The 19,540-nt window shown below is 41.3% G+C and overlaps 1 protein-coding gene across 1 annotated transcript in view; it reads right to left on the bottom strand.

Moving 5' to 3' along the window:
• Positions 1-19,540, bottom strand: part of tjp1b (tight junction protein 1b) — a 46,180-nt gene that overhangs the window by 18,109 nt on the left and 8,531 nt on the right. The window contains exon 3 of the mRNA XM_068739404.1: positions 13,674-13,815. Within this exon, the coding sequence (XP_068595505.1) occupies positions 13,674-13,815 (142 nt within the window). The remainder of the gene's footprint in view (positions 1-13,673; positions 13,816-19,540) is intronic.

The following is a 19,540-nucleotide window of genomic DNA, read 5'->3' as shown; positions in this document are numbered from 1 at the left end:
TGACCGCTCTAGGGTAGAGCGGCTAAAAATAGCGCCCATTTATTCTGCTGTTGAGATGCCGCAGCAGAGTGATTTAAGTTAAACTTGCAGCATAAACACTGGAGAACATTTAATAACCTCTTGTTGCATCATATGCCAAGGACAGAGTGAAACTAATGATGCCATACAGCACAGAAAATACATTTTCTCTCTCTCTGGTGCCCATTTATTGGATTTATCCAGAAGACCAGAGTAAACAAAAGCCAGGAGACTGATTTCCGCATCGCCTTTTGAGCCAGAGCAGCCTCTGTATGTACAATATTCATGCCGGGATTTTCACATTTCTCAATGTGGCATTAAAATATTTTTTTAGTGCCAAATTTACCTTGTTGATCTTGATATACAGCCAATGTCACATCACTCATGAATAATTTGAGAAAACCATAATGGTATAATTCATTTTCATGACACGGAACCCCATCCTACCATAATTCCTGAATATATTAACCTGATTTCTAAAATAACTTTGAGATAAGACACCGTTTCTCTTATAGGCTCCATTTTTGGGAGATTATGAGGTTTTACAGTCCAACTACAGACGGGTCCCCGCATAATAAAAGAGTAACAAAACTAAATGAAGTTCATTCATTGGCAGAGAGAGAAGAAAATGTGCCTTCCAGCCATTAATCAAAGACAAAAAGACTGACACAAAACTGCAAAGTTCAAATGAGACACTTTGGCACCACTCTTCAAGTTGAAAACAACAACACAAATGTCAGATTCATGCTCAATCGTGGCTGCAAAATGAGTACAAACTCCACAGTGAACCAGCGAACAAGTGGAATAAGATGACTGATCACTTTAGTGATTGAGTATGATGTGCTGGGAGTGCTGACAGGTGCTAAAGCTCCCCTGCCTCCGAGAACATATTCAAATACTAATGAGGGCCCACCAGCCAAGAGCTCCTCTGAGAGACAAGTGACAGTTTGTACCTAAAACACGCAGCAATGCACGACTCAGAAGATGATCAAGGCATAACAGCTATTACCTCTGACATAAATCATGATTACCAACCTTTAAAGCTCAAACACATTCTAGCCTAAATGGTGCAGTAAAACAAACTTATTCCCTTCAGCTCAGATGGGCTGTTTCAGGATTCAAATAAAATTGGATACAGGTAAGATCAGAAGTACTTACATCAGTTTATCCTCGTCCTAACAGAAGAGACAAAGGCATCTCGAAACTCCAGCTGCTTCACGGTAAATCCAGCAGGAGATTCCCACAGACACGCTTCAGTAGTCTGAGCAGAAATGCACCAGTCGGTGCTGGGGGGCGGTTGGCCCCCCACCTTCATTTCTTTCCTCTTTCCTGCGCTTTGTCTGACTTGATGACTACAGGTGAGGGGTTATGCGAACCCCAATGTTTCCTCTGCTACCAGAATCTTTCTTCTTATGGGCTCACGGGATCGAAGCAAATCCCCTCCAGCCTGGCACTGAACTGTGTGGGATCTGCAGCTCTGCTACAGTACTGGACTCCTCTTTACTACTGAACACCTATCCGCAGTGTAAACTGCTGTATCGGACTTAACTCCTGAGGTGCTGTGTCGAACCAGGTCAACGCCCCCTCCTCCCAAACGTGTGCTGCATTGCATGCAAACATTATCTCACCCCGTCACCTCGAAGAGGATTACTAACCTTCCAATACAACACAAGGACAAATAATAATAAGTTAAAATCATTAAATACTCCTTTTACTCAAATGTTTTGCTCAAGTTGAAGTGTTGCTAAAACACCCCAAAAGAAAAACAGTGAAAAAAGGAAAGTCTGGGAGGCACGCTAGAAGAAAAGAGGTGCTGGTTTCATACCTCATTCAAGGTGGAAGGCCTATTAATTTGTTTTTAATGGTTACTATCTCATTACTCTTTAGACTAATATGCTTTCTAAAGAACTGCTTACTGCATGGCTGCACAAACGTATCCTAAGGGCATCTACAGTGTGTGCTAAAGCAAAACACAGAGTTATTTCCTCGTCGTCTATGAAGGGCTGGGTTTTTACCAACAGGAATCACGAGTGACAGAGTTGTTATTAAATGCAGAAGCTAATCTATTTACAATGTTACGATGAGAGGACAGGTGAGAACATATTGAACTGCACAGCACAGATGCAGCAACATTTTGCTTTCACATTACATTACATGATGGGAAGTTAAGCGAGATAAACTCAAAGAGACATAGTTCAACATTCAGCTATAGCACTTCTCATCCCTTACTGCAAGTAAAAATAAAATGTTCCCTCGATTCCGGGACTTATAAGTTATACCACTCCAGATACTGCTTTAAGTTAAAGCCATGTAGTGTAAAAAAAATAGCATAAACCATGACTGCATTTTGGGGCCCTCAGACGGTGGAAGTTGTGAAACCAACGACGATAGTTAGAGAGCAATGTTGCGTGTCGCTGTGCTTGTGGAATCTTTGTGAACAGAAATCTTACAGTTGGCGTCTATTCACTTTACTGTGGTCTCTTCCGAAAACATGCAGCTATAACAAAGCATAATTTAAGTAAATAAATACACATTTCCAAACTTGTTCTCAGCGATGATGGTTCAGAGAGAGTGTTCGACCCCCACGGTCCACGGCTTGGCTCGGTGATCATGTCCTAAACACAGAGACCAGTCACCCCAGTGAAAGTTATCAGAGCACCACACAAGGCACATAAGAGGGCAGGAATGTGCTGATAAGCAGGGCCGCTGATCTGCCTCCACCTCCTCTTTGTGACTGAAATGAGGACGACGGGCCCAATGAAAAACAGTAATGATAAAGGATGCTTCCGCACAATAGGAAAAATGTGATTGCTGAGAGACTTTGCAAGCCTCTTCATTCTGATGTCTTCAATCCTTTTAAAATAGTAATTTATGACACACACAACGATGGTGTAGATGTCTGATTCGTTAACACAAAGACTTACTGCGCTAACGGGACCTAGACTTTGTCATTATATTTCTAAGAGGTCTTAGCTTGGCAATGTATCAAAACAACGAGCTTTCAATGTCGAAAGCACTCATCAATCTACCTGGAAGTAAGTCAGAATATTTCCATAAAATAAATAAAGACTAAAGATATTTATGAAGACTGACAACAGAAAACATATTAGAGTATATGATCGGGTCATAATGAGACGAGAGTTTTTACAATAACAATAAAGAATCATCTGGCACTAGTTGCATTATAAATTAAAATAAGAAATGGAAGGTTTAATAATATCATGTTCTTTATCTCTAACGCAAACCATGCATCAACACAAAGAGGTTTATCTACCATCATCATGACGTGCTGCTATGATGCACTGAGTAATTTGATAAACCCATTACTCTGGACAGATCGTACAAACACATGTTACTCCAACAAATTTTTCTTAAGCTACAGTTGTCCTCCCAAGACCGTGATGACTCAGATGAATGCTATTCCCATGATAGCTTAGGGCAGCATGATTTACAGGCCAACATGTATGGCTGTCCTTGAGCATCAAGACATTCTCTTCGTCACACATCCCTAGCGCAACACTGTCATCTGACTCATAAAAAAAAAAAAACGTTCCATTGTGCAGAGACATCCACAGATGTCATCCGTATTGTGCTGCCCAAGCTTCTTCTGACAAATTTGCTGACCTCCCTTTAACAACAATTTCATATAGCATTATTATCATGAGAGAAGTGATGGCATGGTAAAGCTCTTAGGGTGTCCAACACAAAGAAACAACCACCAGTTCTATTGTCAGAAGACAATGCTGTACTGCATTTCGTTACCTTGTAATGACAATAAATATGAACCTAAGATAGTATATATTAGAATATTCATGTTAATATTATTTGAGTTGTGAATTAGGAGCTACCGCTGACTTTAAAATCTAAAACAAACATGACAAAGTAACACATAATTTTCATTCCACTCACAAAATAAATACTCAAGAATAATTTACAGTAGACCATTTTTAATACTCAATATGTAAAAAAACTATTGTCGTGACGCCTGCATACCACTTTAATTCTAATCCAAATTGTGGGGCATGTTTGCCAACTTTTAGAAACAGTAAATCTCATAATAAGATAACGTGATCTATCTATGTACTACCAGCAGCTAGAAGTAAACTACTGCGCAGCGTTACCAATGCTCAACAGGTGATGACTGGTGCTTTTAGTTGATGTTAGCAGCGGTCTGTTGATATGGAAATGCCGACAGAGAGATAGCCGGACACGGCGAGCAGCCGGGAGACGCACGCCGACTGTGGCCCGCAGTAACTCAGCACAGCCCTGACGTGCCATTATTATGACAGCTGGTTAAAATGCACACACAGCGACACGCCGAACAGGCATGTCAGTGTCACCACACTAAAGCCAGCTAACAAGCTACGGTTAGCCAATTGCTACATAGCTTCACCGAAGAGCCACATTGGTTTTACAGGCGCACCGTCAAAACAAGGTGGCGTGACCTTTACTTCCCATTAATAAAAGCCGAAGTCGTGTCCTCCTAGCTGGCCTCTCAGTACTACAACAGCGTGGCATCTTACACCTAATGTCCCCTTTAACACCCCCCTGGTCATATCAACCCCAAGCTGGCCGACATTTTGTTGCCACAGCAAAGCTAGCTCATCCCGGCTAACGTTACCTGGACGCTCCGTGTTCTTAACATGGGAAAAGATAAAAATAAAAATAAAACGCGTCCGTCTGATGACAGCTCGACCGCGAGACATTTGGAGGCTCAATGAGACGTCTTATGCAAGCTCAACAAAAACTATCCCAGTGAAGGTCGTTAGTTATTCTTTCAATTGTAAGATACAGTTAGCGTGTTAAGCAAACCAGCTAAGCAATGCTAAGTAAATTCAATTTGCTAGCGGGAGTAAAGTAGCCAAGTTACCCCGGCTTGTACCGTTATCGCTCGCTTGTGGTGCGCAGGGTTGCGCGCACATCCAGTCAGCTCCTGCGGCTAGGAGGAAACATTCTCCCACGAACAAAGTAATCTGAGATAAATCAACGACGCCATTCACCTTGGAAAACGCAGTGTTCTTCACGGCGTGAAAATCTTACAAAAAAGGAATGGAGAAGTCTTCCGACCGTGGCTCCAGAGCAGCCGCCGCCGCCGCCGCACTGCAATGGCAGGCAGTGGATGATGCCTTCCTTCTCCCCCCCCACCCCCCCACCGATAGTCTGCTCGCACTCTTCGGCTGCCGTCACAGCCGCGGTGACACTGACGGGTTATCCTGGAAGAAACCATTTCGGTTTATCCACGGGGGTGACTGGAGCGTGGATGCAGAGAAGCTGACCGCAGCAGCCGCAGCAGATATATCTTGACACATAATACAAAGAAATAATATGAGAGGAGTTGGAGATGTCGACCTAAATATTGATTTGACAATGACAATGTTGAGTGTTTTTATTGATGCGACATCCTTTGAATCAAATGACAGGGATATCCAAGTGTGTGCATAAAAGGAACAACAATTTAATATAAAAAAAAAACTTTCTGCAAAATATGTTTCAGTGGATGAAGTTTCGAGTGGATGGTATTTTACCATGACGCCCTATTCTTTTGAAAGTAAACGGCAGTGTGAGAAAAATCTATTTGGATATCACTTTTAACTACACTAAATATGCACTTTTTACAGGTAAAGCTGTGTGAACCTACTTAAGTTTTCAGAAAAGATTCCATAAAGCTATTTAAAATGCAGTGGATATAACTAAATCTGCCCTCCAGTCTCGATGCTTAATACTGCTTCCCATGGGGTATACCGATTTAATCAATACACAATAGAATGTAAATGTGTGCATTGCACCAAACACCCCTCTAAAGACTATATTACATTCATTTTATTATGTTCTCCTGGCTTTTCCAGAATTAACTAATTAATTGTGCCACTTCCTGCTTTTGTATTTTATCACTCTGAGATTGTGTGACCGTTCTTGTCAACTTTACCTCTGGCGCTAATCAGTGCAAGACAAGATAGGGGTTGAATATAATGCAGGAGGAGCATAGAGGTCCTGCAATGTTGCTGACGTAAGGACACTTCCGCAGATTCCATTGGAGGATTGCGAGAAGGCAGGCGGCATCTTATAAAGAAGAAAGCGAGTTGGCCAAGGTCATATGAATTAGATAAACAAGGGCAGTCAACTATAGCCTGTGGGAAAACAATATGCGATGAATAGCAGTAAACACGAGAAATCAAGAGAAAGAAGTCATGACGGTGCGACTACAATTTTGTTGGGCATCAATTGATGACAATAGCAAGTAAACCTCTGGACATCATTCAACACAGACACTGGTTAAATGATGGCATCATTAGTTATCATAATATGTTTCAGTATTAGCTCAAGTAGTGAAGCAGAAAATTGTAAGTAAGCTATCAATCCCCCTGGAAATGTATAAATGCAAACTTCGCCACAGCCTGTATATTGTTAATTAGCTTGGATGTGAGGTTATGCTAATGTTTCTCCATTTAAGTCCTTGAAATACCCTCTGTTGGTGCAAGAACAGCGGGCGCGTCACAGACCATGTAACACAAATGATGCAAGCAGTCACTCCCATCAGCACATGCAGACATACTGTGCATACGAGGCCCAAACCAGAGTCTGGGAACGAATCACGCTAATGGAGAAAATAGGCATGCTGGCTTTTAGAGTGCATCGTCCCTGACGGTGAGTAAGTCACCGCTCAGTCACACAGGTCAGGAATACCGCTGACTAAGCGAAGATTTACGTGCCTATCCAGGAGGTTTCATGACTGCAGCTATCAAATGACATAACGGATGTTAAACATAGCACCGCAGAGGAAGCAAATAAATGCATTTGCACAATATCGGAGTGAAAGAAACACTGATATTCCTGCCAAACCTGCAATAAGATACTCAAGATTCTTATCTATTATTTAGGTTTACAAGTTGCAGTACATCAATGTAGACACACAATAGAGTGAACTCAGTACAGAGGCGTGCATTTCTGTGATTTCTGTGGTGTCCTCTGCCAGCGTTGCCGTCCTCTAACAGGCGCTTTGACTTGACAGCCACCCCCCATTAATTCAGGACTGAAATTCCTTACACAAAGTCTCATAATGCCTTATGTGGTGCAGCACATTCACAGCTGAGGAAGAAGACAGGGCTCCATGATCTAGCAAGACAAAGATATCTTTTGAAGTCAGCAGCTTAAAAAAAAAATCATCTCAGTAGAAGAATGAAGTGTGACCTCTGTGGAGCAGAGTTGAGCGTGTGCAGCAGTGAAAATCAGCCCAAAAATGGGGAAAGTTTAGCTGCAGCCTCTGATCTCTGTCCATCTCATACTCAAATTGCAACATTTACGTTGTGCACCTGAAATCTGATCCTGATATACTGATACGTTTGTGACAAATACAGAGCTAGGTTTTTGTATAATCCACATTTATGCAAGGCCAGCACAAACAAACAAACAACACATGCTGCATAGGACTCATTTTGTTTTCTTGCTTTGTTTACGTGTGCTTGAAATGAAAATAATAGTTCATATACTATAATAAGAATTTAATTGCCGATTGGGTGTCAAGAGTCAAGATCAGTTGAGAACATACATGCAAATATGTGAAAAAACACTATCCCCTCTAAACATACAGATCAGCCTGCTTTCAGGTGAGAAAAGGTTACACAGTGATGTACAGTCAGAAATAATCAAATCAAATAAACACCTGACAGGAATGTGCAGGATGTGACTGACAATGAATCTGGATTCACCTATTCATGCATTTCAAAGCTAAAAAACCCCATGTACAGGAGGGACATACATATTTTTCAAAATACCCTAAATGAACCTTTAATCTGTCTCTAATTTTTCCCACCAACAGCTCAGACATATCAGGTGACATGAACTGACCCCCCTCCAGCCTGTGGATCACGTGACAACAGGCCACCGGCATCCAAATCCTGTCTGGATCAAACTACAGCATCATGCACAGCTGCAAAGAAGCAATCGCCTAAGTATGATTATCTCAACAGGGGAGCACTAGTGCTAATAAATGAACAATTGCAATCAGGTAATGTGCACGCATGCATGAGAGAAAGGTGAAATAATAGTAAAACGGCGATTGTATATGCCATTGTTAAACAATACTCCGTAAGAGGTTTTGTCGTTGCAGGATCCTGATTAATCTAATTGTGATACGGCCGGAAATTGTGATATAAAATGAATTATCTGTGTTAAAAAAAACAGGAATCCACAGGGAAACTCTCTCACCTACAACCGATGCTATTTCTCACAATCACATCTGATAAAAGACAGTCACAGTGCGACCCCTGGTGTGAAACACAAAGGAAGAAACTGCTTTATACAAAATATAAAGAACAACCTCGCTCAGGAAGAGAGGGAGGCAATTAGAGGCCGTGGTAGTATGGGATCAGGCGCTCCCTTCGGAGCAGACCGAAGGGTTATCGTGGAGGGCAGGTGATGGAGGTAAAGGAGATGGAAAGAAAAAGGGAGAAAAATAACCCAGGGGGGGTAAATTTACCGCACTGCGGAAAGAAGCCATACACTCATATAAATCTGCACTGCTGGTAATATCAATACAATAAATATCACTAAAGAATCTCAAACAGAAGAATTGCTCTGTGCAGTAAATCAGATGTGCCTGAGTTTGATGTACGGAGCATCGGGGACCTCGTTGTAAGAATTCTTTCCATTCTCTACGCTGCACTGTCCACGGCTTTAAGCGACAGAATATATCCAAGCAACTGCAACAGTATCAACCTACTAAACATTCATTCTAAACTCTCCATCCTACCTGTATCTCCAACTCTACCTCTCCGTCTACACTCAAACACGTAAAAAAAAAAAATGCATTTACGTAGTAAAACTCTGCCCTCTGCAGGACAGAAACTCAACAGAGTCAAGCAGCCAACCTGAACTCTATAAAAGGAGGTTTTATTCATGGTGGCGAGAAAACAGGCTTGGTGGCAACGGATATGCATGATTTCAACCCGTGCTGGCTGATGTTGCACAGAGTAAGCTGATGGGGATGGAGGGGGGGGGGGGGGGGGGGGGGGGGGTTTATTCAGCTACGGGTCTGCCATGATGAGATGCTACGGAGTCGAAGCAGCATATGGTGCCTCCCTGGGCATCAACACACATCCTACATGTTCAGCAACACAGCAGACGGTGTGATGCACACACTGACACAGCAGACACACACATACACACACACACCTCTCACCGAAAGTCAAATTGACTGAATTGGCTAGTGTATAAAGATACCAAGAACATGGACGGTGTAGATCCAATTAGGAGGGGAATGAGCTGCTTGGCGGAGGTCTGCGCTCTGAGTGCTTTTCTAGTAGGGTAATAAAATAATAATAAACCTCAAAATAGCACTTATCTGATTTAAACCTCTTATAGCAACAAGACAACATAATTCCGTTTGACTTCAGTAACCTGCCACATATGTCCCATTCGAGGACAAATTAGCAGGCCTTGCAACCTCCAGAAACACCCTCACATCAGCCATCGCCTCAATGCAGCCGGTGGGATCCCGCATGCAACCTTCACACACAGTTACACAAGGCCAGCTCCTCCTGAGTATCCCTTCCATCACCTCCAACTATCACCCAGCTCTCATCACCTATAGGACAAAACAAGTCATTCTTTTGTTACACAACAACATGTTTTTTTGTTGTGCTGGTTTCCTCGCCTCAAGGAAACCAGCAGCTTCTCCCGGCACAAAGCCTCCCTTCTCCCTAACCCTTACCCCCCCCTTCTCCTCCACCCAATAAGGCCTCCCACAGTGTTAGTCGTGATAAATCTCCTGCAACCACCCCCTGCGCTACGCACTTCCCTCCCGCCATCTCCTTCCATTCCTCTTGTGGTATGTCTCACTCTGTTATAGCCCTCTGCTTCCACCCTCATGCACCTCCAAGTCTTCCTCACACGGCAACAATCTCCCTCCAACAGGCCCTGAATATGCAGATTGGTTAATTCAGCTGCAGTTGCTCCATCCGTAAATGCATCTGCAGCACTTTCTGAAGACTGAGCAGTGAATAAATGCTTACGCTGGGGCTTTTTTTGGTGGTGGATTGGGGGGTGGGGGGGAGTGCCTCCATCCACAGCAAACTGAAGCCAAGGATGGGATGTTAGAAATCAAATGGGGCAAGCAGGCCTAATACGAGTTTAAACGTTTGACCAAGGCACAGCTCGCAAAGCCCGGTTGGTGACTGATCCTGGTCTGGTAAAGAGTAATTTAATTGTGCTTTTCATCTTGGCTTAGCTGCATATGAGCCTGCTGATACAGTCTTTGTTGTTTCTCTGCAACTCACCTGGTCAAAGCCTCTGCAGCAAACATTCCTTTAACAATTTCAAAAAGAGCTGAGAACGCAGGAAAAATACTGCATCACAACCAGACCTTTCCCCAAATTAAGGCACAGGAAACCCCAACAGCAACCTCAGTTTAGCTGCCTAGAGTGTCTTTTGCTGATTGTCATTAAGACATATACTGCACATAAAAATAAAGCTGCATCCTGCATAAAAACGCACACATATAGGAGACAATTTATGTCCTAAAATGAATCCAGGAAGAGTCTTTTATAGACACACAAGTCATCATGTAGAAGGAATATAAATGGAAGTGATTTTTCTTGCAGAGCTACGGAAACACCAGATGAATGCATCTCCCTGAAGCGCTATCAAATACTGTAATTGTTGCTGCTTCAAAATGGGACACGCTATTGTTGATGAACACATAAAATAATTCGCCGTTTACACAAAGGCATCGTGTGCATAAAAGACTGTAGTCTCCCGCCTCACCTCCATCTCTGTTGTGCTTTCTGCAGCCTTAGCACTAAAATCTGATTCAAGCTTTCTGTGAACAAGTGCGCTGCCTGCCAACACAAATGACAGCGCGAGTGGCCAGCGGCCAAAAGTCCTCCCCTGACTATCAAGAGAGAAATGCAATCAAAAGAAGCAATCGATATAAACAAAGTCTTAACTACTATCGATCATACGGCTCTTCGCTGATGGCCAATGATTGTTATGGACCTAAATTCATACACTCGGTTGATTGATATCTTTGGTTTTCTGTTGAAATGGCCAATCGGAAGATATTTAATTCATTTTCGCGAGAAAGCAGCTGCAGATCATGCGTTGGCTCAGAGGAAGTGTTATGTCTGAGGTGACATTTTAGCAGGATGCAATGAGAACGGCTCCTCTGCTCAGCATCCTGCAGTCTCATCACTCACTGTAAGGTGGACTGTTACTTCCATCAGCTGCATTTCAGTTTGGGCAAAGTCAGCAAGTTTTCCTCCAGTGCACACACAGGCCGTGCAAAAGAAATATACTGTGGAAAAGGCCAGGAGACATTCGTGGAGTCTCTGGTGAGATAGTGGTCTCTTGAGCTGTTTGAAATGTCCTCCGAGTGGCAGGACACGAAGACAAATGACAGCTGCTGTGTGTGGCAAGTTGCTTCCTGCAACTTGCAGAGCGAGAGAGGATATGAGAACAAAGTGCATGCTTTTTTCTATTCAGATGAGGGCTTATGATTGCTGTGGCTCAAAATCAAGGCCACCACTAATCTGTCTATCACAGCCTAAAAGCATCCACCTCCAGTATTTCACTGTCAGGTTTATCAGGCAGAAACTGAATGATGATTGTGTAATTAAATAAAATGAAGGTCTTTTATTCAGTCAATCAGGACAATTATTATTATTATTATTATTTTGCCCAAGATGAAGATAATATTTTTGTTTTGTTTAATGTGTGTTATTTTCACAGTGTTTAAGTTAAAGTTAAATATTTCAACAATTACTGGATGACTTGCCTTGAGGAAGTATAAATACTTTTCTGCAAGTCAAGAGGCCCAAGTTGTCACTTATCTGAAATATCTCCACGTCAATGAGTTGAAAAGAAACAAAAAAAATTACAACAACTCAACAACTAGTAAATGTATAACCTTGAAATATATATATTAAAAAAAATCACCATTTCCCACAGGATGAATCCAACTCACTTTGTTGATTTACTAACTTTTCTTCTTGCGCCATCAGCAAGTCCAAGATTTCACTTATTTATTCAGATATCCTAACAGCCTCTAAATAAAAGGAACAACATTCATACATTCAACAATTTCCTTCAGGGTTTTATAACCATTTATAAATGCTGCTCCCCTGATCATTCCTTTAGTGTTAAAAGCAGGGCGAATACAGATTTGGTTTAAATCTTTGATTGGATGGTGATTCAGTGACTCAGAGATTATTTGACTTTATGCAATCAGGAAGATAGAAAAGAAATGTGTCCAGCATCCGATTGTTGTATGATGCCTGCTAAATGAATTCAACTCTCACTTTGAGCTCTTTGCGTTTATTATAAATATAATCATACTAACATTCTTAATTACAAAGGTGAATACGGTTCATGTTAAAATTGATCAACCTCAGCACAAAGGCATTGTACAGTACCACTAAATCATGAGGCGTGACTTGCACAATGTTTCAAGTTAAGCATGATGTATTTGTCTTAGAGATATATAACAAATATATATAATTTTCTCTGTATTAAAAATGCTGATTAATACTTGCGTAAATAATTCAGCCAGTTGAAGTGGTTTTGTGATCCTTTAATGAGATGAAGTATTTGAGCTGAAGTCACAATCGGGTCATAGCTGAGCCGTCAACATTATCTAATTCCCTTAAGGATGAGGCGCTTCAGCATCCTACTGCACTATCTGGAAAAGCAGAGTACATGCTTGTATTACAACTGCTTTGAATTATACCTATCAGAGCTCTGAATTTAAAACACTAATAAAAAATCAACATTCATGATCATTTTGTAAAAGTAGGAGCAAGAATTCATGCTGAGCAACGAGGGAACATTTAAGGATGGAGACACCTGCTCTCTGAATGTGAACATGGATGAAAGACGTGTCTGTGAATGAAATAGCAACCGTGATGCTCAAATAATTATTTTCTTAGAATCCAGTAGAGTGGATCTTGAACATGAATAGTTATCATTTCAATAGTAGACATCTGACGGATCAAATATGGTAATGACAACTATCATTCAAGATGGCCGGTGAATGCAAAAGTTCATCATCTGGCTGAGAAGACAAATTAGCGGGATTTAAAATCAATCTCTGAGTTAATTGCAAATGTGAGAGCATTATTAAAGGAAGGGCAGGGATTTGGGGGAAATGCACTTTTCCACAAGGAGACCTGCCCAAGATGATTAGCTTATCTTAGCTTTGACTCAGCACCTTTTTATTGGTGCAAATAATGGGCAACAACAATCCAAACTGTCCAAATATTTTGCCTTAAAGCAGATCTGAAGCTTGTTAACCAATCTCATTGGTTTGATTTGAACAAAGAAAAAAAAAAACAGGTTTGTTTGGGTATGTTCACACTGCAGGCTAAAGGTTTGGTTCATATGTGACTCAACTGGGCTTTTGTTTTCACACATTGTGAACAGTCACTGTTCTTGCCTTCAGTCTGTAACGCCAATGGACCGGCAGCACATTACTGTTACCATAGCAACCAATGTAAAAAATAATTCCTGTATCACTATTTTATTCATTTTGATGATGAACCTGGACACCGGTGCAATTTTCTGTTGATATGATTGTTGTAAATTTGGGGTCAGGGGTCATGGGTCAGGCCTGTTCACACTGACGTTGGATGACACAGCTGATTTGTTCGAGTTGGGTTACTTACATTGGAGTCGAGCAGATCGACGCTGTCCAGACTCTTGCTCCTGTGAATGCGGCCCTTGATGCGGCGGAGAGATGGCTTGCCTTGAGCGGTGCTCGCTGAGGAGGCCGCCGTGATGGAGCCAGCGGTCGGGCTGGGGTGTATCCTGGGGGTGAGCGAGGGAGAAGGAAAAAGAAGAACAACAGCATCACACCAGGGCGACTGGTTCCGCATGAGCGCCAAGCACTACAGGCAAGCCTGAAGAAGAGGAGGAAGGAAAAAAAAGTGGTCACATTGCTTGCTTTGCAAAAGGCCACTGTCCCCTGCTGGATGAAATGACATTTAAAGAATCTATAACTGGATTTAATGGCACAGCAGCCCAGTAGGGGGGCTGGTTAACGCTCAGGAAGCCCTGCGGGTTCAGGCACAGAGGGGCCCGTGCAGCTCCGTGGGGCGGGCAACGCAAAGATGTGGGGAGGAAGCACACTTGGCTGAACTATTACCAACAGGAAATGATTTACCCTTCATAAATAATACGCTTGAGCCACACTGTTGGAACCCATTAAACCCGCCAACTCCATTTTCCTTGTTTGTTGCCATGTTTATCATTTAATTAATGTAATTGTCCCTGCAGGAATGAATACAGTATGAACTGTAAATTAAGTTTATCAGGCGGTCCAGGCCGTGGTTACCGTTTGAACCTATATTCATATTTCTATTGTCACCTTGTTCGAGCAGGACACGCTCATAAAGGTTGTAATTAATAATATTAATCATTGATAAATAAAACTTAAATTGGAAAACACTTATACGTCCTTCATAACAGCAGCTTTTCCAATGTTGGTGGGTGTTGTTAAAGAAATGCATGTGGCGTTCTGATTTTTGGATTACCAAATTTTAATAAGTGATAATAAACTGATTTTAGCCCTTTCTTTTAACTTAATATGAATTATTCAGCATTTCTCAACCTATGTACAGTATAATTGAAGCCCTATTCAAAATATCTACTACCTGCTGGTAAACCTGGAATAACTTAATTAGACAATTTGGCACTAGCTGGATAATTAAATATTAATTATTTCTGATGACTGATTTTAGTTTTATTAATTAAAACTGCATTGGTTATAATGTTGAGATAAAGGCGTGTCTGCATCTCAGTCCTTCAACGATGTAACGGTGACACATTGGACTTTCAGGAAGCGTGCCAACCACACTAAAGTCAGGAAAAGATATGCGCTGCAGGATTTTTACTGTCACCCACTTCCTCGGTGCTTGAGTCAGAAGCTGAACAATGCAGCTCAAATGGGTTCTATTGTTGCTGCCTCCTTCTATCTTTCATGCTCTTCTCTCCCCTCCTTTCTCTCAGTGTCATGCAGGACAGTCACTCTTAATGAGGATTTACTTACAGTATTCTACGAGGCCTCATCTGTTGCACACAGAGCAGCTCTGGGACAGCAGATAGCCGTAAGCATGCTCAGTAGCAGGCCCCGAGGATCTCCCTAAATTTAGATACTCAGCAAAGGAAATGATGACAACGACAGGTGGCGAGAGGGAACATCTTCCAGCTCTGTTCTGCAGGTAAAAGCTTTTGGCATTACGGATAGTCAATAACAAAAATGAGCTCATGTTTGTTCTCATAAACCATAAAGTGAACAGAAAGCAGCTGCTTGGACTGGACGGCAGGCCCGGGCCACATTCGGAAGCTCATTTCTTGGATGTTGATGCTGAACTGGATTTCAGTCAAAACACTTCAGGCCTCAAAGACAGAGCGTAACGCAGCGCCAGTAACCGTGACAACTCAGCTATAATGCACGGTGACTGATTTCACATCGCTTGCGTGATGAATTCCTTTTCGCCATCAAATATGCGGGTATGATGCGTTTCACCAGAGGACTGAGAGAATAAATAAAAGAACGAGACAGAATGCAAATGTCTCCTTCTCGCGTTATCTCTGTTATGGGTATTTGGCAAATCCCTCAAAAAAATCTTTTGCCCATTTTAACACTTGGGAAATGATTGCTTGTTTGTCAGGATGTCGACTTTCTTCAGTGCCGTTACTGTTCCTCCCCGGCAGTAGCTCCCTGCAAAATCAGAGCTTGTTAGATTTCAACTTTCGTTTCCATAGAGATGAAACAATGTGTGAAATTTAGGTCTGCCAGCGGGACGATTTGGACAGTCACCCCAGCTTTTCCCTACGTCATCAATTTACAAAGCAAGAAAGCAAGTCAGAATTCTATTTATTGCCTCTGCCAAGGAGGCTACGCTCTGGCTGTTTGTTAGCAGGATTATGGAAAAACTGCTGGATGGATCTTGATGAAAAAAAAAAGGGTCTTGGTCTAAGTTAGATCCCAATCAATTTTGAGAGTAATCCAGATACCCGTGTGGATACAAAAATAACAATAACATTCACTTATAATGGAGACTTTAAAAATAAAACTCATTCATTTTCCTGACCGCTTTATCCAACATCTGGGTCGCAGGTTGCGCTGGAGCCTATCCCATCTTTCTACAGATGAGAGGCGGGGTACACCCTGGACAAGCCGCCAGTTCATTGCAGGGACCATTCATAGACAGACAACCATTCATGAACACTCTCACGGACGATTTAGTGTAACCAATTCACCTAATTTGCATGTTTTTGGAGGTGGGAAGAAGCCGGAGAACCCAGAGAGAACCCACGCAGACACGAGGAGAACATAGAAACTCCTCAAAGAAAGGCCTCAACTTGGATTTGAACCCGTGACCTTCTTGCTGTGAGGTCTGCGCTCTCTGAGATGCTTTTCCTAGTATTCTTTTTTACTATGATTTTGCATGATCTGCGGCGAGCTCACACCGCATGTCAGTGTCTGATTGATGCTGATGTGATGACTGTATGGGAGTCTCAGTCCTTATGCAGCTGGCATGAAGAAAGAAAAATCCTCTTCACAAGAAAGTGGAAGAAGATCAATGAAAAGACTCCTGATGGTCTCCGGTGTGATCGTGTAGTTCACAGATAAGCTAAGGTTAAAGCGGTTCCTGATGCTATTACCAATAAAAGCAGAGGGACACACACATTCATCAGCTGCAGAGCTCAGTGCTGCTGCTCTGTTTCTACCCTCCGCCCAGGGGCTCCACCAGGTATGATCAGTACCAGCAATAACACGACTGCTTCATCAGCAGGTCAATAAACAATGCTATGCTTCATCACACACAACTTGGCCACTGCTAATATAACAATCCCAACACACACAAAAAAACAACGTACGATATGACGTACGCTATGAGACGCGCCATCTAATTTAACAGAGTCGTGTAGGACAGTCACCACCCCTTTTTTGTCCACCTACGTTGCATATATTAAGTGTCTGTAATTTATTGTCATTCATTGTCATTTTGCATCAGTGGTGTAATTTATTTTAAATTTATTGTTAGTTTGCATCTGTGGTGTAAAATTATTTTAATTTTTCTATTGTTATTTTGCATCAATTGAGTAATTTAATATTGGTTTTATTTTTATTTCTATTGTTAAATTTGTATCATTAAATGTCGATGATTTATGTACCAAGGACTTTCAACGGAAACAAGACCGCAAGGGCTTTTTTGAAATGCTCCTCTTAGACAGGATGTTTGACCTTATTTGTACTGTAATACTTGCTTCTGTGTGACTGTACTTGTACCCTAACTTTCTATCTAATAAATATATTCTTCATCATCATCAACATCAGTCTCACTGCTCGCCGGCTTTTATTTCATTTTTTGGGGCTAAAAATAAGGAGGAACATTTTGTAAAAAAAAAAAAAAAAAAAGACTTGTTGTATTATTCCTGCAGGCCTGCAACAGAGTGTAAAATTCATTAAGCCAGGTTAATGCTAATTCTTGCCTGGGTGCAGAGGAATGAGGTTTTAAACTGCAGGCAAGAGGAACATCTGTCTGCAACGGCTAATCCTAATTTGGAGAGCTGTTGCTGCTATACAGTCTTTATTAAAGGCAGGAAGCTGAAGCTACGCCTCCTCTGGTTTTGGGAGGATGTGATTCGCGCGGCACACGGTCCCTCCTCGGTGAATGGCGTGAGCGTTCAGGCAGAGCGGTGTGTAATCTGAGAGAGATCAGCAGAACAGGAAGCAGGATTTGACCATTTGTCCAGAAATGGGACAGAATTAATGCTGCAATTATGTAAAGAGCAACCCTAAACATCATATTTCATTTCTGTGTTCAAACCAAACAAAGCCTTCACTCGGGTTATCTGTTAGTGATGTCACATCTTGTTGTACACACCTGTATGACAAAATGCATTCAATGTAAATTTGACATATAAACACATACAGGTGTTGTATTCACATATTTTTATTCCTTTTTAGACATTGGTAATTGTGCTTTTTGTGCTCTTCTTAGGTTTTTGCCTCCGTTTATCTGTCTGACTGTTAGCAACGCAACTCATTAACATTGCAGGGAATGGAGCTTCTAAATCTGTTCAATATCTCGGTTGATTATTGACTGATGTTTATGGAATTTGACACAATCATGTAGGGTGGGGATCTCTATCTTACCACCAGATTTTTCTAAAAATGGGGTCACATTTTGTCTTTGGGGCTGCTGCGCATTTAATATTAGAGACAGAGATTTCTCACAAGCGTCGTCTTATAGCTGAGTCGATTCCACATCGGAGCAGGCCAACGGATTTGGAATTGACAGCACATTCATTTCATTTATGGACCTGATCCTGATTTTTCCTCAGGTAAATACGCTCACAATTCAACGGCGCTTAGAGTATCTTTACATTTTATACATAAGCTTATCAAAGAGAAATCCCACTGTTCCTCATCATGTGAAAGTTTAGAAACTCAATTGCCTGTACATGATAATTGAAGATCCAGTTGTGTTTGTTTATCATTTCTAAATAAGGGCAGTGTTAAAGACTTAAGACCAGTATTGATCTTAAAGTTTGCTGTAATCCATTAGTGCAATTTAAGGGGAAAGGTTAAACTAATACAATGACTTTCTCAAAAATCATTACAGAGAAGAGATAAAGGACATTTACATCTCAGAACTATGAGGGACACCACATGTTTATCGCTATTAGAAGGTTGTTGTGTACTTGACGTGAAACCTATACGAGGACCGTGCTGATATTTATTTGACCCTATCACAAGGATATTTTAACAAAGTCCATACCAGGGGCTTAACTAATGAGGACACTGTATGCCACATTAAGTCAAACTACAACACGTTCATTGAGTGTATGCTTTTGTTCAAAGAGCTGTGCACGCTTCCTGTGTGCTTTGGCACATGTTCACGTTAAACAGCAGAGAAGACACAATGAGAATAGCTATGCCTCAAAGGAGGACATTAGTTTCATAGTACTATCACAAGTAGTGTTGCGGTTATTACCAGCACTATTACCTGAAACTTAATATTATATTTACTGCAGTTATTTCTCCTGTGCACAATAACACAAACATGGCGACAGTGAGGATGAGAATGAAAGAGAGAATAAATGTTAACCATCTCAGACACTTGTATGATGTATTTTTTAACTAGCAAACATTATGCATTTGGTGATCACTAAGTATAGTATATTGATTTCTAGATTAAGTCAATAATAATGAGTTCTTTGAGATGTTCCTCTTCTGATAATATGTAAGGAGATGCTTTAGTTTTTACACTTTAAGGACCTTATCTGTGTTTTTAGAATTTTATCTCTGTAAATCTTATTTAGTACTACTTTAATTTAATAGCGACTAATTTAAAATATCCTATACAAATGCTAGAAGATAATGCATCCAACACATTATAAAATGCCCATTTAAGCACATCACATTTAATATCATGTTATATAATGTTAAGTCAATGTGAATAACTTGAGTGTAATTTGTTGCAGAATACAGAATATCCAAAATACTTGAATATGCATA

The sequence above is a fragment of the Brachionichthys hirsutus genome, chromosome 5, assembly GCF_040956055.1.
Source record: "Brachionichthys hirsutus isolate HB-005 chromosome 5, CSIRO-AGI_Bhir_v1, whole genome shotgun sequence".
In the NCBI taxonomy this organism is placed as follows: Eukaryota; Metazoa; Chordata; class Actinopteri; order Lophiiformes; family Brachionichthyidae; genus Brachionichthys; species Brachionichthys hirsutus.
The sequence above is the reverse complement of the archived record's forward strand: the minus strand, read 5'-3'. Positions and strand labels throughout refer to the sequence as shown.